At 42.3% G+C, this 26,776-nt stretch overlaps 2 protein-coding genes across 5 annotated transcripts in view; one reads left to right on the top strand and one right to left on the bottom strand.

Annotated features, from left to right (window-relative positions):
* Positions 1 to 22,909, bottom strand: part of KATNIP (katanin interacting protein) — a 59,416-nt gene extending 36,507 nt beyond the window's left edge. The window contains exons 1-13 of one of the 4 annotated variants that reach the window (XM_033073768.1): positions 22,731 to 22,909; positions 22,157 to 22,279; positions 21,678 to 21,753; positions 20,032 to 20,195; positions 15,476 to 15,561; positions 13,792 to 13,929; positions 11,525 to 11,783; positions 10,050 to 10,199; positions 7,872 to 8,035; positions 6,756 to 6,868; positions 6,222 to 6,336; positions 5,640 to 5,846; positions 683 to 823 (exon numbers count right to left, since the gene is read on the bottom strand). In XM_033073768.1, coding sequence (XP_032929659.1) covers positions 683 to 823; positions 5,640 to 5,846; positions 6,222 to 6,336; positions 6,756 to 6,868; positions 7,872 to 8,035; positions 10,050 to 10,199; positions 11,525 to 11,783; positions 13,792 to 13,929; positions 15,476 to 15,561; positions 20,032 to 20,195; positions 21,678 to 21,739 — 1,599 coding nt within the window. In that variant the 5' untranslated portion in view covers positions 21,740 to 21,753; positions 22,157 to 22,279; positions 22,731 to 22,909. Of the gene's footprint in view, positions 1 to 682; positions 824 to 5,639; positions 5,847 to 6,221; positions 6,337 to 6,755; positions 6,869 to 7,871; positions 8,036 to 10,049; positions 10,200 to 11,524; positions 11,784 to 13,791; positions 13,930 to 15,475; positions 15,562 to 20,031; positions 20,196 to 21,677; positions 21,754 to 22,156; positions 22,280 to 22,730 lie in introns of those variants that run through there. The other 3 variants (XM_033073770.1, XM_033073769.1, XM_033073771.1) reach the window with 3 other exon arrangements.
* Positions 22,910 to 22,964: 55 nt separating this feature from the next.
* The window catches only part of GTF3C1 (general transcription factor IIIC subunit 1), a 37,953-nt gene continuing 34,141 nt past the window's right edge, over positions 22,965 to 26,776 (top strand). The window contains exons 1-5 of the mRNA XM_033073767.1: positions 22,965 to 23,198; positions 24,015 to 24,224; positions 24,397 to 24,573; positions 25,645 to 25,788; positions 26,348 to 26,444. Coding sequence (XP_032929658.1) covers positions 22,969 to 23,198; positions 24,015 to 24,224; positions 24,397 to 24,573; positions 25,645 to 25,788; positions 26,348 to 26,444 — 858 coding nt within the window. The 5' untranslated portion in view covers positions 22,965 to 22,968. The remainder of the gene's footprint in view (positions 23,199 to 24,014; positions 24,225 to 24,396; positions 24,574 to 25,644; positions 25,789 to 26,347; positions 26,445 to 26,776) is intronic.

Below are 26,776 nucleotides of genomic sequence, written 5' to 3'. Positions count from 1 at the left end.
AGATTTTTTTTTCCTCAACACTGCAGTGTACAAACAAGAATAATATCATGGTGACATTCAAGCACACAGACAAGAGACCATCTGCCATCTGCCATGATATGTCTCTCTTGTAACAGTAGATCACTGGTTTTATTATGAGCACACAGTGGTGGACTTTTTAATTGTCCCTGCCCAGGGAGGGGGGCTGGAACTGGATGATCTTTAAGGTCCTTCCAACCCAAACCATTTTATGATTCTCATTAAAGTGACAAACCCCAAACTGAGCAACAGTCAGCCTGTTTATATTTATAGACACAAGAAAAGACATATTTAAACACGTATTTATTTATATTGTGATTAAACAGCTGAAAGCCCTGAATACTGAGATGCACTTACCTTTGTCTCTTTATTTCTCACCACACTAAAGGATTAATGACAGGACATGCAAGCCTTTTATTAGGTCTTTAGCAATCTTTAATAGCTTTGAAAACAAATGCTCATTGTGCCCATGAAAACATTACCACTACATTGTTAGCACTTACAATTAAGACAAAAGGAAATTTCACAGCAGACAGGGACACCTCATAGCTCCTGTTTTATTACAGGAAATTCTATCTACTTTTATTTCATGCTTTTAGAAAGAAGATCACACTGAATTTCCCTAGGCAAGAGCAAATAGAGGAGTTGAGAAAAGACTACTTACACTGGGAGTTGTTGTGTTGTAATTCCAAATCTTGATCTTGGATATACCAAAGTCACGTGAGCGGGTGGGATTGCGGATAACAAAGTAAAGTTGGACGGGTGGGTGGAAAGGGCACATCCAAAGGCAGCTGTCCTTGGGGAGCTAAAAACAGGGACAAGCAGACTGTCACTAATGCTCCTTCTCCTGGAGCAGGGTGTTTTAATTAACTCCCCACCCCCCCAGCACAACGGGCAGCCATTAGAAAAGTGAACGTTTCATCAAATGTGCTGCGCAAAGAGCAAAACCTCAGCCTCATTTCCCAAGGGTAAATCCCCCTCTCCTGCCTGCCAGACAGCTCCCAACAACCTGGCAATGAGCTAAAGGTCAGCTGCCTGCTGTCCCAGGGAGACATCTGCACGCTCAGAGCACGGCAGAGCAAGCCCAGTTTATTTTTATCAAATTAATCAGCTTTGCTGGCTCTAGGGGGGATCACTGAGCACAATGGACACTCTACAATCATTTTACGATTTCTTTGCTTCTGGCTCATCCCCTAAGGATGGGAATCTTAAGAGAATTTTACTTTACTGCCTGCCTCTATTTTAATCAGGCTTTGCAGATTATCAGCTTCACTTACAAGTCTATTCCTCAGGGCTATACTGGGCTCTACACTGGAAATTTCTAAGATATCACAGAATTCCCTACATGAATTTTACATACAACTGGCAATCAAGAGATTTGAAAGTACCAAGAAATGCCTAATTCTGGACATTGTTAAGAACTGCTACCTCTACATGTTCAGAATGTAAGAAAAGGACACGTGGCAGCTCAGAAAGAAGGAAGTTTTGGAATCAAAGTGTTGACTATTAATATATTTGATGTCCAGTGCTACCCCAAAACAGAGATGAACAAGGGCACAAAGTGAATACACATGCAGTTAACATACCAGTGATCTGAAAGCAGCTGATAAATCAGTTCCCCTCCTGTTCTCAGGGACACACAGTACACAGATACACAGAAGATAACAGGCAGGCTTTTTCCACACCTTTCTCTCTGAAGTGAGTGTTTCAGTTCTTCCTGAAGGCATTAACCACAGAACTTTCTTCCAGAGCCCTTTATCTGTCTGACTAACAATGGTAAGGACAGCACCCTGGAGCCTGTCAGAGCCATCATGAATTGATGCACTTCTCACCATGGTCATCTCTCCACTCCTCCAGACTCTGATGGGTCTCTGCCCCAGAGCCTCTCAAAAAGACTATTTCTGCTTTTAATGCCAGTTTGGAGCACAAACAGACATAGAGTGCCAGACAGATTTGATCCTTTCTACTTAAAAAGAAAGAAGCCTCTTGACATCAAAGTAATGAAGGACAGCCCTCAAATCACTGTTAACCAAACTCTGGGGTCAACTTCAAAGCTACATCATGTTTTTGAAGCCATACGATGAACAAGAACGGTTTAAAAACAATTTCCCAACTGCAGACAACATCTGATAAGCAATCCACCTGCAGACCTCTCAAATCAGGAGCTGACTCCCCAGAAATCAATAGGTTCTGGTGTGTACTGAGATCCAGAGGTGCCTTCACAGGAGGGTACCTGATTAAGCACTAAAATGACCTGTTCCTGCTCCTCACTGGGCTCTCTGTAAAACTGCACACCATGTTCCAAAAACAGAGGTTCACCAGAGCCAGGCAAGTGTTGTGTCTTGAGTGAGAGGCAGCCATGGAGATAATTTTGTTTATCAGAGGAAATAACTGATAATGCTGAGCTTACACAACCTGGTGTTACAGTTTCTGCCAGGGTGTCAAAGATCTGACACCAGAAATTCAAGGCACCTTGATGGATCCATGCTAAAACTCAAGAGACTTTGGAGGACTCTCATGTTTTATCCCAAAGAGTGATGTCATGTCTTTGCCTTCACAAGAGGTACTTGAGCCTGGGGTTACTGTCTTGGAGCTGGAAAACCTAACCCAAAAATTCTTTGAACCATCAGGGTGAACCTCGTATGTTAAGGAGTGAGAATTATATTTGAACAGGTCCAAGGGAAAAGGGGAGAATGGAAACCTTTAGTCTTAAGATTTTGTGGAAGATTGGCACTGCTTCTTGTGGGCACTGAAGGTGTAAATGATGGAGAGGAAAGGAAGCCTCAAGCACTGTGAAGAGGAATGACACAGGTCTAAGAGTTCCCCATGGGGCAGAAACACCTTTGTTAGATATTCACCTGTCCTTGTTATTCTGAGGTTTAAAAGACCTCTGTATCTGTATAAGAATCAAAAATGTTTGTGGGAAATAATTTCAATAAAATACCTAATCTATGACTTACTAAATATTACCACAGAATCCCAGAATGGTTTGGGTTGGAAGGGACCTTAAAAATCATCCAGTTCTAACCACCTGCCATGGTTAGACACCTCCCACTGTCCCAGGCTACTCCAAGCCCCATCCAGCCTGGCCTTGGACACTGCCAGGGATCCAGGGGCAGCCACAGCTTCTCTGGGCACCCTGTGCCAGGGCCTGCCCACCCTCCCAGGGAGCAATTCCTTCCTTATACCTAATCTAAAAAGTTGAGAGCACCTAATATTCTGTCAGGCATTTTTTTCTTTTACAGTATATCACAAAATACAAGGAAGGAGGCAGTTTAAGTGCTCTTCTTAAAAGTCTGCAAGGGTAATAAATAAACTAATAAAATAAAATCCCTCATCTACAATAAGAGTATTCTCAAAGACAAAAGTACACCTAAATGATCAAAGATGGAAGGGTTTTAACCATGGAAAAATGAGTTTTCCACACAATAAGTTTTTATTTCAAGTTTTTGTTCTGTTGCAAATGTTTGTTGCTTGGAGATTGATTAATTTATTGGGTTTTTAATGCACCCTAAAGCTTTCCTGTATGATCTGAAATGTACACAAACTGGAAATGCTGCTCTGCCTTCTGAAGCAATCTGCAGTTCAGGCACCCCATACCCACAGCCTAAGAGTATATTCCCTGCCCAGATTGCATCTTGGATGCAGCCTCAGGAGAGGAGATTACAGAGTCACAAATCAAGGGAATATATTAATCAATGAAATATAAAAGCTCATTACTTAAGAATAATGAGATCTGTAAATGTATGAGTAATACTGAGAGTAACAGGTTCACAATGGCTTAATGAATGCATTACTACATAATTTATAAATATCTAGAGAGTCTGAGAGTCACTACTGCAACTGCTACTACTACCACTACTAGAGTGTCACCTGCCAGTCAGCACAGCCTAAAAAGGAGAATGGGTATTTATGAGATCCAAACTACAATTTTAAGGAGACAGTAAGGAATAAGCTTCAGGTAAAAATACTTGTCTGGAAATCATACTCCATAAGGAGCTTCAACTAAATTTCAAAATACTGCATATTTGTCCTCTTTCAAATCTCTGCCTTGCAAGCAGAAAAGCACCATTAGCATGAAATGAGCTCTAGTTTATGTTTTTAATAGGCTACTTCCTTCAGTATCCTCATCCACTAAAATCACACTAATTTTTACTAGACTTCTTGCTCTGAATGCCCATGAGAAATGGCACAGAGTGAATGTGCAGCACAAATGAAACTCTGGCTGTATAAAGGGCTGTGGACATTTGCTAGTTCTTTCACACCAGTCACTGTCTTTTGCCTAGTGTAATTAGTGTGGGAGCACCTCATATCTCCTCATCTTACTATCTCACACAAGAACCATAAAAGATTTTTACCTGCCATATATTTTTCTTAATCCCTTGTTCAAAACTACCTACACAGTCTTACATTTCCATGATTCTTCCCTAGGTAAAAAGACAACAAGAGAAAACAGGCACATTTTTTCTATAAATTTACTTACATTTGTATTATCCATCTTAAAAAAATTAGAAGTGAATCTCCTGTACCTTGAGACCACAATGATTACAGTAATTTCACGATTATAAGCCGCACCTGATTATAAACCACACATTACAATACAGAGTGTGATAAAAGGTATCTGTTATATCACCATCTGTTGAGGGTGGGGACAGTGATCCTTATCTCCATGGGAGATATTCTGCTAATGGGCCATCCATTGAAACCAGGCAGGGCATTGTTCTTTATCTTTTCACAACCCATCCTTCCTCCAGCCAGTCATTTTCTGCTCATGGCCATTGAGTCCCACTGTGGGACTGATAAAATTACTGCATCCCATTGGGAGTTGCTCCAGACAGGGGGAAGAGCCCAACATTTCTCACCAAAATAAAAACAGAGGTTTTGGGACACTAAGGGAGCCCCTTTCTCCACTGGACTCCAGAGGAAAACCGGATTTCTCCACATCACCACTGGACCTCTGGAGGGAAACTGCACCTTGTACAGGAGCACTGCTCCAACTGAGCCACATCTGTCACTGCAGGAGGATGCAGCCACCATGGAATGGGACTGCTGCCAACACCCTGCCTGACGGGGTGCCAGGTTGTACTCTGACTGTGTCAGGGTTTGGAGTTTGTTTCTTTGTAGTACTGTATTTCTATTTTAATTTCCCTAGAAAAGAACTGTTATTCCTAATTCCCATATCTTTGCCTGAGAGCCCCTTGATTTCAAATTTATAATAATTTGGTGGGAGGGGGTTTACATTCTCCATTTCAAAGAGAAGCTCCTGCCTTTCTCAGCAGACACCTGTCCTCCAAACTAAAACAGCAACTTTTCGTTCTTTGTCCATATATAAGCCACACCTCATTATAAGCCGCACTTCGGGTTCAGACCAAAATTTTAGTCAAAATGGTGTGGCTTATAATCGTGAAATTACTGTTCTAAAACAAAGCTGTAACTGAATACCAACATCTCGAACAGGAGAGAGCTGGATTTGTTAATAAGCAGCAATATTTGTAGGGTTTTTTTAATTCTCAGATAGTTGTTATGCAGTCAAGTTCAAAATGTTTCTGGACAAAAAACCTGGAGATAGTGTACTATAGGTATAGTGAGAGATTTAAACATCCAGCACTAAGCTGTCTTACATTTAAGTTCTTATTGACCAGGCAGCACAAATCCCCTGAGTTGTCAGCATTTCGAATGTCCACGTCATGAGGAGACACAAAGATCCTCTTGTCGTGTAAATCAAAGAATTCCACCTGGCTCAGGCCCACGTTTGCTGGGTTCCCCCAGTTGGAAAGAAGTTCCATAGTCACATAAGTGGCATCATGTACTTCCACACTGGCTGGCATCTGGACCAAAATGAAATATGGTAAAAAATCAGTGACCAACCAATAAAATGTGAAACAAAAGATTGTTCAGACTGCAGAACTGATGGGTCAGAAGCAAAAAGTCAAGGCTACTTGGATGACATTCAGTCAATCATTTTGGGTTACACCAATTCTGGCAGCCATCAACACACTTAAAAAGCCTGAAGGCAACTAACTCTTTGTTTTTTGCCTGATTCCTTTGTCATTCTGATGAACAGTGATAAATTCTCTTTTCTTGTCATAGGTTATTACTTGATGTGGGGCAGAACTAAGGGATACAGTTCATTCAATAGACTTTTATTTCAGTAACACTGGGAGTGCCCAGTGTGCACAAGTACAGTGCACATATGCACAAACCTTGTCTCTCCACATGGAACCTACTCCAGCTTTGCCACCAGCCAGGGATCTGTCACTGTCACAGGCAGAATGACTCCGACGCTCCGTGAAGCTTTTCAGGAGTCTCTTCTTTTGTCTGAAACAACATATTCTGGGTGATTTCCTCATAATTCCTGCATTTTTTGAGAAATAATTGGTGCAAAGGTGAAGATGACAGGATGAACCCCACAGGAATATGTATCCACACACCAAATGACAACTTTTGCAGCATTTCACCTTAGATACACAGAGTTTGGTTAAAAAGCTGGGCTCCAGTTCCCAGCTGGTTCTGAGGCAGTGAGAAGAGAATGCAGAAATGATCTGAAGACAATAAAGAGATGTTGGCAGATCCTGCTCCACAGAAACTGGCCCAAGGCTGCACTGCCTGATTTGCTACTTGAACAGTATTTGAAGATTACCTGGTGTAGTAATTGGAGTGGTGGCATTCTAAAAAAATCTCTCTTCAAAAAAGGAAGTTATCCTAAAGTCCTAAAGCAAATATATATAAATATATACCTGCTTCCAAAAGGGCAGAATCTCTCCACAGCTTTGGTGACTGTAGTCCTTGTCTGGCGTTTTTCTGGAGGTTCAGTCTTTGCAGAAAGAATAGGTGAAACAGAAAATGTCTCCTAAGTAAGAACAAACAGAATCTCTGGAAGAAGTAAGGGTTTGGGCCCAGCTCATCTGTAACTATACAAAGTTAAAGCACATTTAATGCAATTGGTCTTGATTTACATTGAAAGAGCTGTGCTTGGAGCTTGGAAGAAAACAGAGAAGCAAACTCTGAGGACTAAAAATACACACACCCACACACACATATATATAAAATATATATATAATCTCATTGTATACATTTGGTAGGACTCAGCGTTGGCTAAAGCTTTGGCACAGGTTTTTCTCCTTTTTTGGCATAGACTTTCTCCTCCAAAATCATAAAATCCTCAAATCCCCCAATTCTCTTAGCATAAAATAATGATTTATTTTTTAAATAAAGAGCTATCAGTAAAATACCTAAGAGAAAACAGAGGAAGAGTGCTGCATTCTAATAATGCTGTAGACTCTACCTCTACTCAACCTTTTTGTTGATTTTTGTTGACTTCCTTGTTTATGAGATTTTAATTGCTTTTAATCATGGTTTCTGGAGGTGAGAGATGAACAGACTTTGGGACAGAAAACTCTCCCCAGCTCAAGCTCAGTGAGGTCTAGCAGTGTACAGGACAGCTCTGCTCCAAAAGCAGAGCATGCACTGACAGGGAGAAGTGTCCCTATTAACAAGTCCTGGAGGAAGGCAGGATTTATTGGGATGGAGATCACACATTGCCTTGTTTCAGAAGCCTGCAGGATGAAAATGGCTCAAGTGGGCCTGCAGCTGTGCAGCTGATGTATAGACACATCATATGGCTGGTCTATCAGTTGCTCAGTGATCCCTGTAATCAAGAGGGAGCTGTGGGATGCCATCCTGAGGAAGTGGATTAAAGGAAACAACCCTTTGGAAGAATAACACAAATTAAATGACACTTAGGGGGGATCATCATCCATTCATACACAATCCTAATGTGTAAGAGACTGTAATTCATGGGAGTTTTGCTACCTGAATAAACAGCTCTTTTTTTTTTTTTTTTTTTGCCATACCTTTTGGGAGGTTGTGTCAACTGCTTGCTTTTGCATATCTCCCTGCAAGAATTGATTCTCACTCTGCACTGCTTGAACAACAGCTGAAACAGAGAGGTCAGGATCCTTCTCACACACACTCTTCCTGGTTACTGAAAGGGATGTTTCTGGCCGACTTACAGGCTCTAGGACCAAAAAAAAGGGAAAGAAATACTCATTTATTCAAAACATACAAGTATGGAACATTCCAACACCTGAACCTTCCCATTCAGTTACTGTCACAGGGCTTTGCAAGCAGTCTATAACCATCCCAAATGAAGCTGAATTCCCCCAATTTGGTTTTGTGTTAAGATTTCAAGTCACATCTCCTTCAGGCAACAATTAAAACAGCATCATAAGAAGAGGAAAACCAACAAGTGAGAAACATAATTTTTATGCTTTTAGATTGCTTTGTTCTGGTATTTAGTGGGAATGCCTTGTAAAAGTCCATTGAAAAGAAATATGTATAATTTAAGCACAGCAGGAATTTGTAATTGGGGTGTTCAGCTATTTTGGAGGAATCCCCAGAGACTTCTAGCAAAACAAAGGGGAGTCAGGAGTTGCTATTTACAAGGCAAAATAAATGACCTTATCACTTAAGCAGTCATCACAATGCCCACACGAATCCCAATCTTCCCAAACTTCATGGAGAAACAGAAACATCACAGCCTAGAAACAGGTTTGAAAGAAAGGAAATCAAATTTAACAACAGATGATGTGAGATTGGACTAAAAGAGAAGCACAGTGGTTATATCTGAGGGCTTTAAAAGTCAAGGGAAGAGAAGAGACTGAAGTTGTACAGACATTTAGAGTGAGGGGAAATGCTGAAGTGCCAGAGTGCTCTCAATGCTGCAGGGAGCAGAGCACAGTGCAAGTAACATGAAGTGCACCTTGAAAAGACAAGAAATTCAAACTGAGCTGAGATTTGTGTGCATTTACTCTTTGCCCATCCACCCATGAAAACTTCCAACAAGCATCTCTGTAAAAACAGGGACAGAATAAAGACCTGCTCATTCTTCTGCACTGTATCATCCCCCTGAAATGAAATTAATTTAGGATTTGTCACAATAGTTGGACAGAAACAGCTCCAACCAGCACTATTATAACCTGAGAAAATGCTGGACACATCTCTGGGAAGTCAAAGCAACATCTGCTTCGGCAGATGGTGGGTGAGGGTCTCAGAAGCTACAAAGGGGATTTATTCTGGACCCAAAAAGAATTAACTTCTTTTTCTCTCTTTGGTTTTCTTCTAATTAAGAAACTAATTATTTGGCTGTTTCAAAACCACTGGCCTTAGTGCTTTCTTGGGATACACCTGGATTCTGCTTTTTTGAGAAGAACAGCTTGACCACAGAGTATGGCAAGTCTGAAAACTTCACCTCAGACTTTTCAAAACTCAAGCTGATCAGACTTGTTCAGTTAAGGACTGCACTGAACTACAACTGCAGTCACAACTTCAGCCCCTGCATTTGGGGTCTGCTGTGTTTTGTTGGAGTTTTTCCCCAGTTTTTCCCACACCTTAGCAGCAGATTTTTAGAATAAACAGCAGTGGCTTCAAATTATGTTCTCCAAATATTTTCCAGTATGGTCCTCGGTATCTAGCCAGCACTGCAGACTGATGTCAGTGTTCAAGGTGTAATTCAAGTACAGTCCCAAACAGCCACAGGGCTCTTTTGTCATGCTGTGACAAACTGTGCCTTTATTGTGGTAGAGAACTCTGCATTTTGCATTGCTACAAATGTGTTGTGTTAAACTCTTCCCGCAAACTTCAACTGCTGACTGGGAGAACACACATTTCCATTTCCCCACAGGGAACAGACCTCCACAAGGAAAGTGGGAAACACAGAGCAAGTACTGAACAAGGACTGAAAGGGAGAGGGAAAATCCTGTGCTGCGGAAGCAGAAAGAGAAAGATGTGACAGAAGATTAAAGTATACAGGCTTTTAGACTTTCTCACAGTTTCACTGAAGTCAGAACATTCGAGGTGTTAAAAACAACAACAAAAGCACAGAAAATCCCATTTAAAAAAAAAACCCAGGCAGGGGAGTGACAGCTTAAAAAATCACATGATGACAGATGTGTGCTAAAATTGCATCTGTGCCAGAGGGGGAATAAGCATAAAAACTCTCCTTATTGACATCTTATATTCTTATTTCTTACTAGAACAAATTGTTTCATGTCTGTCGTGGTGCAAGAACTCAGCAGAGAGCGGCTGAGTGCCTTTATTTTCCAGCATGACTGGTTTGACAGGAATGTACACTTCAGCACTGTCCTTTCTTTTGGCTGAGAGAACTTGCACTGGCTTCACTTCTGCAAGATAAAAAGGAAAAAGAAATGATAAACTTTAAAGTTACGTGGAAGCAGCCAGCCCAGGAAAAATTACTGGATTTTAAATGCTAAAGTTTTGCCACTTTAATTATGTTGGTACAGTTAAAAGTGATAATTTCCCTCCCTGTCACTGACACTGCTCTATTGATGTAGAAGCACATATGGATGGCTGGCACTAACTCAGTGAAACAAAATAAAAATAGTATTATAATGTAGCAAGACATCCCATCTCTGCCCAGATATTTACCTGCATTACTGTCAAGAAAAGCAAAAATAAAAAAGAAGTCCTGAGTCATTTCTTAACACAGTTATACCAAATAAAATTCTTAAAATACAGACACAAATGTTGTCTTGTTTAGAAGTTTCGAAGTGGGGGAGAGTTGCCTAGAATAGCTCACAGAAGTACTTCTTCACTTTTTGATTTGGGAATTATTAATGCCTCTACTGTTTCCATCACAGCACTGAAATTTTTCTCTGGAGAAAAAGTCTTGCACTCTCCCAGAGATTTTGTTCTCACTGCACTTCCATCCTTTACTCCTGTCTCTTCTTCTGCCCCTCTCCCCAGGCACTCACATCTATGACAATGAAAGGAACACTCCTCGACTTAATTTATTACAAGATTGTTCCTCTGAATTTATTCAATTAACTATAGATTAGAGAGAGAAAAAACAAAGGAAGTAGTAAAATAAACAAAACCAAAAAAATCCAAAACCAACTACTGTACTGGAAATGAGAAGAGAGGGAATTTTGAGAAATACTGAAGGTAGGTCTAGGTCAGGTTTGTGCCTGAACTCTCCACCCTTTGTTAAATCTTCTTGGAGATCTAATGACTGATTGTGGGTTTGGACACTGAGGTGTCCAAAGGAGACAGGGACAAAAAGAAGTGGCCCATGTCAATCAGCAGGGATGAACAGCACACACTGGGACAAGTATCCAGCACCCAGGATGTGAAATTCAGGTGAAACTGAGAAGATTTGGCTGCCTGAATTACTGCAAAAACAGTTCAAAAATATATCTAAAAACATGGCAACTTCTTGAGAAATCTCACAGGCAGAATGAGACAATCTTACTTCAGGTGTCTAGAGCTGGTGATGCAGGTGCAGTAACCAGGTCTGTAGCTCTGGATTTGCCAAAAAATTCTTAATGAAGTACAAGAGGATGCACGTCCCAAATCAGGAGATCAAAACACCAGGTTTGCTGAAGAGCATGAGAAGGGTATAGAGTAACTCCTAATGATAACCTTAAAAGTAATTCCCTCAAAGAATGCTAATTGTAGCACTGTAGTAGTGTGGAAGACACAGACTTACTGCTTTGATCCTGGTTCAACACAGTCGAGGCACCGGAATCAAGGCTAGAGCATCTCCCAGAATCCTGAGGCTCAGAGCCTTCCTTCTGCAGTGCCCCACTGCTATCCAACTGAAGGCCTTCGAAGCCTGTAATTGCTTCCTCAGTGGGAGATGGTTCTGAAAACACATCCTCTTCAACAGAGTCATAATCATCACTAAGGGAGTCTTCTTCCATCCTCTTCTCGTCCATGCTGCGCTGCAAGCTGCTGCTCAATTCCTGCTACAGTATAAACACATCTGTCAGAAAAGCTCAGACTTGGGGTTTGAAATAAACCAAAGTGGCTGCCTCTTCCTCCCCAGGAGAAAGAAAAATCTTCTGATGAACTCAGAGCTGTGATGCAGCTAAAAATATTCCCATTCCTATGTCATGTCTTGCCTCCTTTGATGAGGGCTTGTTAAGAAAAATCATCCTGCAACTCCTGTGCTCCTTCTCATCAGCATCCAGCAGGAACATTCTGTAGGCCAAGGAGTTTTTATGTGCAAAACCAATTTTTAGGAATCAGTTACAAAAAGCAAGTAAGGGGGAGAGCAAAGGCATATATTTGTGCAGTCTCACAGTTATGCCGTGCTATTTGAAGAGTAGCTGCAATCCAGAATTTCCAAATGCCTTCACAAGACTGTCAAGCTCATGTACCAGCAACTCCTTTTAAAGCATGTGATAGAAGATAATAGTCCTGCCTTGTACACATCTGTACTTCAAAAACCAGCAGAAAAAGAGTTGGGCTTTAATGGGCTAAGCTCCCAGTTTGCAGGAGTTTTTTGAAGTGGACACACTATAACAGGATTTTATGCAAAAAATAACCTATTTTGAAATTTACTGTAGAAAAAAATGCCCTGCCTCTCTCACCAGACACCACAAAGAGCACAGATGATGCTGGAGTGCTGTGTGCTTTCATGAATGCAAAAGGAAAAGACCTTGCATCTCTTAAATGCTTTTTGCTTTTTCCCTCCCCCCACCCCCAACTTTGTTGGTTTAAGAGTTTTGAGATAAATATAGGTAAGCAAACTGTATAAAATGAAAACCTGAAGCTACCTTAGGTACAAATGAACTGTGACAGTCCAGATTCAGTTTGCAATGAAAGCTTCAAGCTCCTACAGATTACACTTGTTAGGAAATCCATGTTGACAGAAATATATTACAAAGAGCAGACAAAGTCAGGTTCAAAAGAGGGTTTATAAGCAACCTGGGCCTTGATATCAAGCATGTCTTTATGACAGTCAAAACTAATATTTCCAGCTCTTTGACAGGAAATTGTACAAGCTTTCTTTTCCTTTGAAACCTCTGCATCTGCATTGCAACAAGACATTTGAAAAAACACATTATAGCCCCAGCAAAATCAACATTATTTCCATCTTGACTACAAAGAAGAGTGAGGGGTTATTTTGAAATTATTGGCTTCCTATTAAAACCACATAAAATATATAAATATCCATCAGTGTAAACAAGTTACCGATCCGTAGAGCAAAAAATAATCATCAATGCAAGAGCAATATAGGGATGAGAGAAAGATGCAAGCTAGGAAAATATGCTTGGGAATTTTGTCTGATGTCAATGGTGAGAGCTGTAAACAGTTTCATATATAGATGCTACTCCACTACCCAGAAAAGCTTTATTTATGTCATTAATTGGTTAGGCAGAAAAATATTCATAAATTTTTGTTCATTGATTAGTTTTCTTTCACATTTGTGAAATGTGCTAGAACAAACTGCAATTAGTGATCAAATGGGAGGCTGCACAGTCAATATAACAACAATCCTTGATGCAAAGCAACTGCATTGATTATAACATTTTCAAATAGTCTGATTTTTGTTAGGTAAAACAATGATATGCAACGATTTTAGCATCAGTATTTAAAGACCAACCTAAAGGCACCAAAAGGTGTTGTTTCAGCTTTCTCTAACCTGACACCCAGGAGTGATGTTCACTTGCACAATCATTAAGTGAACTGAAAGAGGTCCTTGCAAGAAATAATTCAACCCAACTGAGACAAAATTCCACCTCCTAAAAATAAGGTTTAACATTTTGTAGTGTTGCTGATTGAGACTTGATTTTTCAAGAAGCTTTACTTTTCAATTTTTCTTTCTTTTTTGACATCTCAAAGCAAAATTCTCTAATGAAGACAGCACTGTAGACTGGGTTTGGGTGCTCCAGCCAAGGCTGATACCTGGACATGATCACATTTCAAATGACATTGCCATGAACAACAGAAAGCAATTGCCAATTGTACCTGGGAGAGAGGACCATCATCATCATCACTGCTGCTCTCCACAGCCAAGCTTTCATAAGGCTCAAAATCATCAGAGTACACCAGAGATGGTTTAATGTACAGTTTACCTCCTCCTTCTGTTTTAATTGCCACAGTTTCCTGTCAAAAGAAGCATTCAAAGAAATTCGATTTCTTCTGTGTATCAGCAGCACAAAAAGAGTAACCATCACACTTTCTATAACAATAGCATGATCAAGTACTGCTTTTCCCCTCTGTTCACAGAGGGTTTCTGTCCTTCCTGAGCTCATCTTTAGGATCCTGAGTTATGGTTTAACAGCCCTGATCAAACTCCCCACCTGCTACTGCTGTGCCCAGAGTGGGCAGTGATATTAAACCTTGCTCCCTGTTGTTCCTACACTCCTCTAGCATTTTCTAAGTGCCAGGGCCAGAGATGTCCCAGAGGGATTATCCTAAGACAACCTGGGTGAATTCTTTCAGTGAGTCTATCTTTCCCCCTCACAGTATCCCTTAGCACAGCCCAAGGCTGACAGGTTTGGCCAGAATTTGCTGGGTCCTCTAGTTATCCAAAAAAATCCCCATGGAAAATCACTGGGAAAGGAAACTGCTATCTGGCACAACCTCCTTCTCAGTCTGTGGCTGCATTTTTCCTTAGCTAAATAATTCCAGTTGTTCATAAGGATATAGTAACTCCTATCCTCTCATCCAACTGGATAAAAGGAATCATCCTAAACTAGTCCCAAGCAGCAAGCAGGTTTTAGTACAGAGCCACACATCTGGCAAATTCAGCAAAGAAATCCTGACAGGCCATAATGGAAGCTGAGAAAATGAATTCAGCTAAGCAGTAAGGGTGGTAAATTAAGCAATGCAGCCTTAAAGCTTGAATGCAGTATTTTCTGAAAGAAAAGAAAACCTGCATGGCACAAACACTTGATCCACAGTGCCCAAGAGCTCTGATCCCATCACTCAAGCACAAACTGGACATCCAGCCAGGCCAATGGCTAATCAAGTAGTGTAATTACTTGGGTGACATGTCTCCATTGTTCTGAATTCACATTTATTCTTTTAATTAAGTCCTTGACAGGTTAACTCAGATCCTTCTTTAGGCTAAAAGAAAATAGTTTTCTCTTCTGAGATTTCTCTGGTGAAGTAACAGCTATGGAACGGATGGCTCCAAATTTCTTACAGATAGGATATTTTTATTTATATGCATATTTCTCTCTATGACCTACAATAATTTATGACAAATTATTATTCAAATTATGCAAATTACATTTCTTTGTCCCTTAATCCTGCTGCAGGGTGGAGAACAGCAGCAACAGGCAGGGATTTCTCTCCAAAATGAGTTTCTCCATCCCTTGCACTAGATAAATTCCCTAGGGTGCCATCAGAGCTATCCAGCAGCAGCTATTCTGCTGGAAGATACATTGAGCCACTCATGTCCAGGTCACAAAAGTTTCTGTGATGAATGTCATTGAAACCAAACCCCTTCCAATGAGATTTGCCTTTTTAGGCTTCCAAGCAGACACAAATCTGAGCAGGACAGCATTTCATGTTGTCAGTATCCAGACCTAGCCACTCAGAGAGTCCCAGCTGCCCACCCTGCCCACTTGCAACCAATTTCCCCTAAAGTTATTTTCAGCCTAAGAATTAGTTCAAAGCCCCACTTCTTCCACCTGCCCCATACCTGAAGCCAGTTCCTGCGCTGTATCTTGCTTGGGGCAGTCTGAGTGCTGTGTTCTGGCAGCCCACTCTCTTCTAGCTGGGCTGCTTCTGCAGCAGGCACACACAAGGAGAGAAAGCAGAAATAAAATATTAGACAACAAGCAGATACCTCAGTTCATGGGTTTGTGGGGTTTTGTTTTCCCCCCAGTTGAGGACAGAAGAGTAAACCTGACACAAGAATGGAATCAACAGCTGCAAAGACATCCCACATCAAATCCTGGCCAGTTCTAGCAGCAGGACTTGTCAACCTCTTCAGGGACAGTTATCATCAAGTGCTTTTAAGAGAATAAATTCTTTTAAGATACAATAGTTTAACAGCAGGGGAAGCCCCACCTTTTTCGATACAAAAATACAGAAATACATTCTAGAACAGGGGTACACGTAATTCTGACCCCAGCTGGGTAGAAAGAAACCGGTCTGAGGGAGCCAACTGAGCCCAGAACCCAGCTACCAAAGGCAGACTGACAGACAGGGTTCTGGTGATATGCTGGGTTTACAAAGGAATTGTGTGTCTTTACTCTCAAAATTAAGGAAACATAGGGTATTGTCACGTTAAACAGAGTGCACTGGGTATTTAACATACTGTGCAGAGAAGGATTCTTCATGCATAAGCCATAAATGAAAAACAACCAACCATTACCCTTCATTTCTAAGGCAAGGAAGAGTTGGTTCAGGAACTTCTGAAAAAAAAATCTCAGTATGGAAGGTGAACTAAGGGTCTCTGTGCTGGAAATGGCCCCAACTTAGAGTGGAACAATGGATTTTAGAGAAGATGCTTTGATTGAGAGAAAGAGATAAACAACTTGCAGGTGACATCAGCATCCTCAATGGAACAAAGGCATCACCAACACTCTCAGTAGCATCCTAAATAAAGGCATCTCATTTCCTATGGCCAAGACAGATTTACAGCTTCCATTTCTTCTCAGTGGAGAAAAACAGCTGATGCAAAACCTTTTTTCTTTAAGCCATAATTTAATGGTCACCCTAAGGCTGCAGGAACTGGCACTACCAATAAAAGAAGCTATTGTCCTACAAAGGTCATAGAATCACAAAAGGATTTCATTTGGAAGGAACCTCTGGAGGTCACCAAGTCCAGCTTTCCACTCAAAGCAGGGCTTACTTCAGAATTAGATCAGGTTGCTCATTACAGCTCTCAATACCATATTTTCTTTTTTGGGGGTTGGACAACCCTACATGCACCTGTGCAGTGACTGGTTCAGAGAATTGATAAGGCAAGCTTTGACTGTGGGAAAACATAAAAGATTCCTTTTAGTTGCAGGTCCTTGGGCAATCTGGTTCACCAGGAGACTGCACAAAAGCTGCTCCAAGCAGACAGGAGGGAAAAGGCCCAGGGTAGGACCATGCTGGGGGAAGAGTGTTTGTTTATGTACATTTGGAGGGATCACAGCATTGCAGCACAAAGTCTGGAGTCTCAGAGGCCCAGCACAGAGGGGAAAAGGGATGGACTGCTCCTAGGAAGAGAAACAGCCCTTCCAAGCAGAGCTCCCTCTGCTCCAGCAGGCTATTCCCAAGGAACACCAGAAATCCTGAGTCAGCATTGGTGCTGATTGCTCTGCTGCATTGGCTCTGCTGGCACTGAGGGTGAACTGTCTCGAGTTCACACTGTGAGAAGCAAGGCTAGATTCTGTCACTGCTTTGGAACACAACTGGAAGCACCTCTCCCTTGCCCTCTCTGAGAATCCACCTCCCCAAAGTAACTGCCCAGAAGTTCCTCAAGTGTGCTGCAAATGTAAGAAGGAGATGGCAGGACTCATGCTACACTGCTGAGCACTTCATCCTCAAAACTGCTTGAGTGTCTGAAGAGACTCTTTTCAAGTCATGGAGTGACAGGACAGCAGGGAATGGCATCACACTGCCAGAGGGCAGGGTTAGATTGGACATTAGGAAAAACTGGTCCCTGGGAGGGTGGGCAGGCCCTGGAACAAGTTGCCCAGAGAAGCTGTGGCCACCCCTGGATCCCTGGAAGTGTCACAGGCTGGACATGGCTTGGAGCAACAGTGGAAGGTGTCCCTGCCCATGGCAGGGGGTGGAACAAGATGAGTTTTAAGGTGTCTCCCAGTTATGTGACTCTACTTAGTGATGGATCCACATGACCAGGTCTTTCTAAGTCAGGAAAAACAGTAATTGAAATCCCAGGCAGAGGCTGATGCAGCTGAGCAAGTCATCTGTGCAACAAACATTACTTTGGAACAAAAATATCCTTCCCATGGGATGGATGGGATGTGAATACCAACCAGTACCTGCCTGGGCACACAGAACAGCTCCACTGGTGTCATTCCCTCAGGGATTTGCCACTGCCTATTTGACTAGGCAAGGACTGAGAAGTACATCCTCAAAATATTAGTCCTAATCCAAGGAGACCCCCACACTACTCTCAGGCCACATATTTGTGACCACACAGACATTCACTGGAACAACAGAGTTGTGAAACCATGTGTGGATTATAGACCCAAAGAAATGCCAGCACACCTAGAGCCCAGCTTCACTCCCCTCCAATCCATCATTTCCTTTAATTCATTACCAATCCTAAGCATAAAAAGTTTATCAATCACTATTATCAGTAATTACTCCTAGGGAACACAAAGAAAACAGTCTTGACAAACAGATTTATGATGACACTTTCAGGAACCAGAAAGAGGGATTTATGCCTGTTCTGGATTATTAAGTACCACCCATTCCTAATTTTTCAGTGAAGAATAATCCCATAGATGGATGCTTTAGAAGTAATAAATGATGCAATAACTCTTATGGGAGATGGACAGGAAAGAAAACTCAGTGCTATATCTCAGCTAGGAATCATTTCTGTAAGTAAAATCATATTCAATCATTGAGAATAAATGTCTAAAAATGAAAGAGATCGCAAAACTGCTAAGGTAGAACCCCCAGGCAAGAAGCTCATACAGACCAGCAGTGACTCCCATTCTGGACTCCAGTGGCAAAACCAAATGGAAGGGGAAAAATGACAGGACAATGGTTCAGCTGGTGTCTCTCACTGCAGCTTCATGTGTTTAAAACAACACCACTGGCAAGTTAAGAAACAGCAAAATACTGAGTTATCTTCTGCAGAACTGGTGCTACAGTCTCTGATTGATGGAGTTGAGGAAAGGAACAGAGACTGCAACTGGAGTCTTCAGAGATCCCTAAGATATGTATTCTACCTTGACTGAAGCAAATGGCTTTAAGGGACCATAAGGAATTTTAGTTAAGCTGAGACCTAAAAACTGCACAGCAGGACTTTAAGAAGAAATTTCTTTTGACAGAGTTCCACTAGAGCTGCTGCCACAATATCCCTTCACAATTTTTGGAGCAAAAAGTCCAAAACATTGATTTACACCCTCTTTAGCCACCTAAGATGGATCTGTGGCAGAAATTGGGTGACAGAGCACCCAATTTCCACCATTTCCCAGTACCCAAGAACATGACCATTTTTATATCATTACACACAAGGTTTCACTTTCACAGAGAACAATCTGATTCCTCATCACCATCCCACACAACCTGCAGGGAATTACACAAGCTGAACACACCTAAGCCTGCAAACAAGAAGTATGTGCCCAATGTAGCAGGAAAACAAATGAAGATGATGAAATTAGAGCCATGGTTGGAACAGTTATTGAAGGAAAAGCTAGTTTCCAGTATTGCTGAGATTATTAAACTTTCAATCAATAAATTATCATACTAGGTAACTTTTTAAACTCTTTGTCTTCATTTTTAGGTAAAAATGCAGCTTAAGCAGGCTACCACATTAAAAAAACATTCTCAGGTTGTAGCAGGTGTGAACATAACTGACTAAGGCTGGTAAACTGCTTTACACAGGATTTAGTAAAATCAACTTTCTTTTCATTATGCTAAACAGATTAAAAGGCTAGTAAGCTCATACTTTATACTTTCATGCATGCAAAATTACTCCTGTCACTGCACTGCTCTTGATGACAGACAGGCTTAAATTAGAAACAAAATACCCATTTTTCCATAAAGCCAGCTAATCACTGGGAAAAAATGGTCGATTTTCTTCACTTCAAATATTTAAATAAAGATTAGCTATCTTTTTAAGACAACTATTATAGCTTAAACATAATTTATGAGCTTAATGAAGCTATTACTGGATATAATTTGATTACAGTCTATGTCATCAAATGTCATTTGTCCTCAGGACACCAGACTTGGATAACACTGAAGTCCATCAGATTTTAAATCCTCTTAATGGTGTTATGTGTCAAAGGTATACCATTATTTCCTCCTGACAATTTATACACATTTCTAATCTTCTACTTTTAGTTAGAGCTGTCTAACAAATGAAGAGGCAGGGAAGTTAAATGTTGGGATTAAAGAGGGATGGAGTGAAAAATTGATAGGGTATTGCAGAGACTATTCCTTACACACAGCCAGCTCCAGCACTGATTTCCATGGAATCCCATCCCACAGGCTCCAGTGGTGCTGTCCCTGGATCACAGTGACCTCTGTGGTGCAGCTCTGCCAGGCTCCCAAGGCACTCACCCTTTGTCCTGGTGGCTTTGGATCTGTTTCTCAGGTGTGGGGTGATTTTCCTGCGGTACTTTCTCAGCTCAGAGTTAGCTCCATTCACATACAGAGAAAATCCTTTTTCCAGCTGCTCCAGTCTGGTTTGCACAGGATCTTTTCTTTTTAACCGTTCCTGCAGCCTGAAGGAGAAAAGCCAATAATTCATCCTTGCACAGTGCATACACAGATGGTCAGATCTTAAATAAATACAACAACACACCCTGTCACAAATATGAAAAATATGTTCCCAGTTCAAGGAACCCTTTCAGAATACATCTTCCAGGGTCTGTTCCTGTTCAGTAATGTGTGTATGAGCACCCACATGCTGTGACAGATGACTTTGACCAAGTTTTTCCTTTCTGAGGGTTTTTTCCATGTTATTTCTTATTTCATATTATTTTTTTCCATTTGGTAATTGCATATTTAACCTTTCTTCTTAAGAATTTTAAAGAATTTCACTTAGAATTTCAAAAAGCTTAAAAACTGTTGGTCTCTTTTAAAGACTAAAAAAAGATTATTTTTGTTTTGAAACTGGAGGTGGAAAGCTAATACTGCAGTTAGAGATACCAGAAAATTAAATGCTGGTTAAAATAATATCAAAATAATGCCCTTCCATGGCCTCAGTGAAGCAGCTGCTCTCTCTCTTCCAGCTCTCATTTTCTCTCACCATGGGTTATATCCAGTCCACGCTAATTCCTTTGGTGAGGTGACATGCAGGCCAGGAGGCTGGCATCATGTGGGTGACAATTTGTGCATTCCCCTGCATCACCTGGTCTCCCTCTGACTCCAGCATGGCTCACTCCACCAGCCAAAGCCCCCCAGGTGTCTGTGTTGTGACACAAGCAACCATTTCCCAAGAGCATGTCCCCAGCAGTCAGAGCTCTGATACCAAGGATGCAAGTTGGTTTAACCATTAAATAAATTGTTTTATCCTTTTTTCTAACACTGCTTTAGGATACTATATAGGAAGGAAACTTATGGTCACAAAAGTTGGCTGGTCTTTTAATGTAATTGTGGCCTTCAAGGTCTTTTTACCAAACCAGTTTGCTATAGAATTTGATTCGAAATCTTATGGCTTGTGTTAAAGGAAGGAATCCAGCAAGAAAGTTCTGCAGACTCCTCTAAATTAAGCTATGAAGTTCGTCTGTCTGGGGCATAGTGGCAGGAACACATGAACAGAGAGGAAAAGAAATGTTTGAAACTTGTGTGAAAAACACTGGAGCTTGCAAAGGCAACCTGGCTTCCCTTACTTCCCACTTTCCTGTATTTCTGACAACATAACAACTGTGCTTCATAACTACATGCTCATACAGTATAAGCTGCCAGTTACTTCTGAATTTACAACCTCTTGCTGTATAATCAGAAATCTTCCCTGTCAGCTGTGGAACAAGTAAATATTTTATTAAGAAATGTATTTATATTTTAGAAGCTGAAGAAACATTGTGATCTCCTCTAGAAAGAAGAACTTTTAGCAAACAAAGTTATAGGGAACAAAAGGGAAGAAGAGAGAAACACTTGAATGTTTTAAGGCAAAACCTGAATGTTTTGCATCACAGCTGCTGATATTTGATACAATACAACAAATATTTCCTACCCAAAGTGGTAACAAATGTGAATCTTACCGGTTTCTCTGCTGGAGGGATATTAAATACTCGTCATGTTTTTCATCAAAGTCCGTCACCATGTCTTAACATAAACCTGAAATGAGAATATAATGGTCACACTGAATGATTTATTATGGAGTACCACTGGTTTTGCACCCTCAATAGATGAGAAGGCTATAAACTGAAAAACATTCCTCCTTCAACCATGCATAAAGCTGTCAGGGCTGTAAATAAAGCTCCTGAAGAACAGAGGAAACAGTAGCTGTTTTACTTCTTTTGCAGAACCCCTCATAATCTACTGAAGAACCAAAAAACACTAAAAGTAGAAGGCATATGCTGTAACAAGTTTATCATGCCAGATCTGGCAAGCAAGACAACCCAAAGCCCAGCTGTGGAAGGAATTTTCTGAGCTGCTACTACTCATTAGGTCAGTTCATCCTACAGCTTGTTCGCTGCTGAGGCTGCATATATTTGAAGTGTTTAATTAAAGATTTTACCTGGTTTGCCATTCAGGAAACCTGAATTTTTCCAGCAATCCTCACCACGCCGCTGCCACAAGTTGTGGTGTGTTGTCACACTCTCAGAAGTTTAAATGTGCCACCAGCTCGTTTTGTGGAGCTCTGTAGCAAAGACAGAACCGTGTTTTGTGTCTCACCGATCGCAGGGCAGCTCTGCCACAGCCCGGCCCCGCAGATGGACACGGACCGCGGACAGACCCCGGACACAGCCCCAGATGGACACGGACCCGGGACAGACTCCGGACACGGCCCCAGATGGACACGGACCCGGGACAGACCCGGACACAGCCCCAGATGGACACGGCCCCAGATGGACACGGACCCGGGACAGACCCCGGACACAGCCCCAGATGGACAGAGCCCCAGATGGACACGGACCCGGGACAGACCCCGGACACGGCCCCAGATGGACACGGACCCGGGACAGACCCCGGACACAGCCCCAGATGGACACGGACCCGGGACAGACCCAGACACGGCCCCAGATGGACACGGACCCGGGACAGACCCGGACACAGCCCCAGATGGACACGGACCCGGGACGGACACTGACCCTCGGACAGAGCTCCCAGACGGATACAGACCGGGGAAAGAGACCCCGGACGGACGCAGATCCCGGGGCAGAGTCCTCGGACTCGACGCCCGGACACGGCCCCCGGACAGACACAACCCCCGTGCCGGGCCGAGCCTGTTGCTCGGTCTCCCGGGCCTGTTGCTCGGTCTCCCTGGCGACGGTCGCGCCGCCGCTCCGTCAGTTCCTGCGCGCCGCGGGCCCGGAAGCGGCGGCGGGGATGGAGGCCATGGAGCCGCTGTGGGCGCTGCTGGACGAGGTGGCCCTGGAGGGGCTGGACGGCATCACCGCGGCCGCGCTCTGGCAGCGCCTGGCCGCCCGCTCGCCGCCCTTCCCGCTGCCGCTGGAGCCCGACACGCAGCAGCTGCTCTGGGCCGCGCTCAGCGCCCAGCCCGACGTGCGCTTCTACCTCCTGCCCCGGCCGCGGCCGCCGCTCCGCCTGCACGACCGGTGAGGGCAGCGACCCCCGGCCGGGCCCTCCCGCCGCACAGCCGCGCCTGCTGACTGGGCGAAACATGGGCTTGGTGGCCGGGCTAAACCCGGGCTAGACCCGGCTGGACCCGGACTCATTGCCGGCTAAACCCGGCCCGGTTGCCGGGCTGCCCGTTCTCGCCCAGGCTTTGCTGCACAAGCCCTTCGGTGTCAGCAGGCAAGGCCGAGGGTGGCTCTGGGCCGCTGTTTAGGTATTATAGAAGCAATTTTCACTTTTTGGAGGGGTCAGGCATTGGAATAGGTTGCCCAGAGAGGTGGTGGAGGCACCATGCCTGGACATGTTTAAGATTTGGCGCTGAGTGATGTGGTAGTGCTGGTGGATGGCTGGATAATCTTAACAGTGTCTTCCAATTTTGATGATTCTGTGGTTTAGGAGACCTGTATATGAGTCCTGACTTGATTTCCATTCAAATGACTGCTTGCTACTTAGGTACAGGCAGATTTTATATGTCCTGGTCAGCAGGGTGGATGTACCTGTCATTTTCCTTATCTGGGAACTATATGTTTCTTGTATTCCTACTACTTTTGTTATTGCCACCATATCTTTCGTTTTTCAAAGATTTAATCATGTATCTCCCTCCTTCTGCACTCTGCATGCTGAAAAGGTTTGCTCACACTTGAGGAGTACAGCTCTGTTCTTTGGGTTTTTCCAGTTTGGAGGTTTCAAAGGAGCTTCGTATTTCCAAGATACTTCCTAGAAGTATCAGCATTGTTTGTGGCAATCTTGTATTTCTCCTTGCTTGATTAAATATCAGCTCTTTGGTTTTATTTCAGATATGAAGAAATAGACCTTGAAACAGGAATATTGGAAACCAAAAGAGATCCCATTTCTTCAGATGATATCTATCCTATACACATGATTTTGGATAACAAAGATGGCATACAAGGTTCCTGCCAGTTTTTTAAAGAGAGAGTAGATATTACTGATCAAATAAGGAAGAAGGATTTGCAGCCTTGTTATACTTACAAAGAAGCTGTTGAAAAGTGAGTGAAATGCTTGTATCTGGCATTAAAATACTTCTAAGTTCTAAAATTTAGTCCTTGCTCAATTTGTACAGATTATATGGAGAATGGTGTTTGTGGAGAGAAAGGGATTGATTTCTCTGTTTTTATAGAGCAAATAACAGTATACGTTACGTTTCCTTCTGTTTCTTAGATGGGGAGAGAGATTAGTCATTGTTGCTTCCCAGGAGCAGCGTTACAGAGCTTTAATAGGCTGGGAGGGGGACCCTGACTTGAAACTCCCTGACTTTTCCTACTGCATTCTGGAGCGTTTGGGCCGAGCTCGGTGGCAGGGAGAGCTTCAGAGGGACCTTCACAGTGGGGCTTTCAAGTAAGTTTGTATCTTGCTCTGGGAATTAAATCCAAGGTTGTTTTTAAGTATTTCTGTGAATATTTGAATTTTTATCTCTACTGTAGTGTTTCATTCTTACTGCCAGGAGTGTTTGGTTCTGGGAGCATGTTTGGTAGAACTGTACTGGTCTCATCCTCGAGTTCATTATCCTTCCTGATATTTTCTCAGAGAGCCAGAAATTTGTTTGGTGGGTCAATACACAGGTTTTTAATTTGTGGAAGTTCTTGTTTTTTCTAAATAACTTTTTCTTCAAATTTGGGATGGAAAAATGATTTTCATTTCCTTTTCTAAATTGCTGTCTAGTATCTTACCCAGGTTCTGAAGGGATTCCTGGATGTCCACCTTTTGTCCACAGCATTTCCCTGTGTGACGTCTTCTCCACTGAGTGGGAGCCTGAGTTACCAGCTCCCAAACTAGACCAAGTATTTTGCTGATGGAGGAGCATTACACACATTTAGAGAACTTCTGGCTGTGTCCTGAGGTTCAGGAGAATATCAGCATTGCTCTAAGGATCCATTGCTTTTAGGACATGAGTGGGTTGTAGCTTGCACACCACCTGGCATTGGTTTTTGCCACTTAGGGAGCTCTTGTAGGTGACTAGGGTGATGGAGACAGAGGGAAAGACTTTTATGGGTGCTTTTCTGTCGGTTTGGTGGCCCAAGCCAGCTCACCAAGGAGGGAAGTTAATCCCGGAGCTGTTTCAAGGAGGGCAGTGATTGCACATAGCCTCGAGGCAGGATGGAAAAGGAGGACATGGAGGTACAATGCTGATTTAATCCCCTCATCAAACCACATCATGACACTCTGTGCCTAAAGGGTCTAGCTTAAAGTCAGAGGTATTTCTCTGTTTAATTGGATTAACTGTGAAAATAAATTTCACAGGTTTTTGTAACTGTGGTACTTCCTAACTTTGAGTTTTGAGTCACTTTGAAAATTAGCTTGTGTCACTGGGTCATAGGTAATGTAGGTAAAGTGTTCTGGGTACTGGATAATTAGAATTTATTTGCAGAAGTTCGTCCTGCTATAGATATCTTGCCATCTTTTCTTTAGAGTGGATGCTGGAAAGCTTCATTATCACAGGAGAGTGTTGGACAGGAGTGGTCTGATCACAATGCAGTCCCACGTCATCCGACTGCCGAGTGGAGCACAGCAGTACTCAATTCTGCTCCTCCTGACTCGCTTCCATGTTGATAGGTATGGTTTAAGGGTCTCCTGGGTTTACTTTGACCTTTTACTGGGATGAGGGATTGTTCTGTTGTTACAGAACCATCAAAGTTTCCTGGAATAGACTTTCCAATTTATTAACTCCTCTTCCAAATGTTGGACACTTTAAAATTGTCTTGGAGCTGTAAACAACAGGTTCCTCTAGTGCCTGTCACCTGCCTACATAAACATAACTGTTCTTTTTGTAGCACTAATCATTCTGTTAATTTTGGCTGTTTTCACTTAGACACATTTCTAGTACATTTTTTGTTTTGTTTTCCTATCTTGTTTATGATCAGAACTTGTGCTTCTGTGGGTTGCCAGTGAAGTAACAGCTTGGGCTTAGTCATTGTTTCCTCATTCATGTCTTTTCTTAGAGACAAATTATCTCATGTGCTATTCACAGGAGGAAAAGCAAACTAGAATTCCTAAACCAATCTGAGAACACTCAGCATACTTTCCCTAGTGACTGACAGTTTCTAAAGCTACAACTCACGTTTATGAAGATATATGCAAACTTACATGTAAAATAATTCTTTTTTTTGGTTAGGAGAAGCAAATATGATATTCTGATGGAGAAGCTCTCAAGCATGCTAAGTGCTCGTTCAAACCAGATGGAAACATTAGGAAACTTGAGGGAAGAATTGGTGAGACTCATTACTCTTTCAAATTCTCACTCAGTAGAATCTAGATGCTGAGTATCAAAGGCACTCGTTCATACTACCTGCTTCTAAAGTTGCACAAAATTCTGGGCTAGGATATCAAAAGAAGGATCTTTAAAACCTACCAGATGGAGCTACTGGTGGTGTTTGCCATAGGGAAGCAGTTCTGTTCCAACCACAGCCTCAGAAGTATTTTGTCAATGGATGTCATCATGCACTTCTTACTTTTCCACTGCTGCTGTTTGTGTAGAGGGATACAGCAGAGCTGGAGGGATACAACACACTCAGGAACATCTCAGGTTCTGCACTAAAAGGCT

Source organism: Catharus ustulatus, chromosome 16 (genome assembly GCF_009819885.2).
Source record: "Catharus ustulatus isolate bCatUst1 chromosome 16, bCatUst1.pri.v2, whole genome shotgun sequence".
Lineage (NCBI taxonomy): Eukaryota > Metazoa > Chordata > Aves > Passeriformes > Turdidae > Catharus > Catharus ustulatus.
Note: the sequence above shows the minus strand (reverse complement) of the source record. Positions and strands in the feature narration are given on the sequence as shown.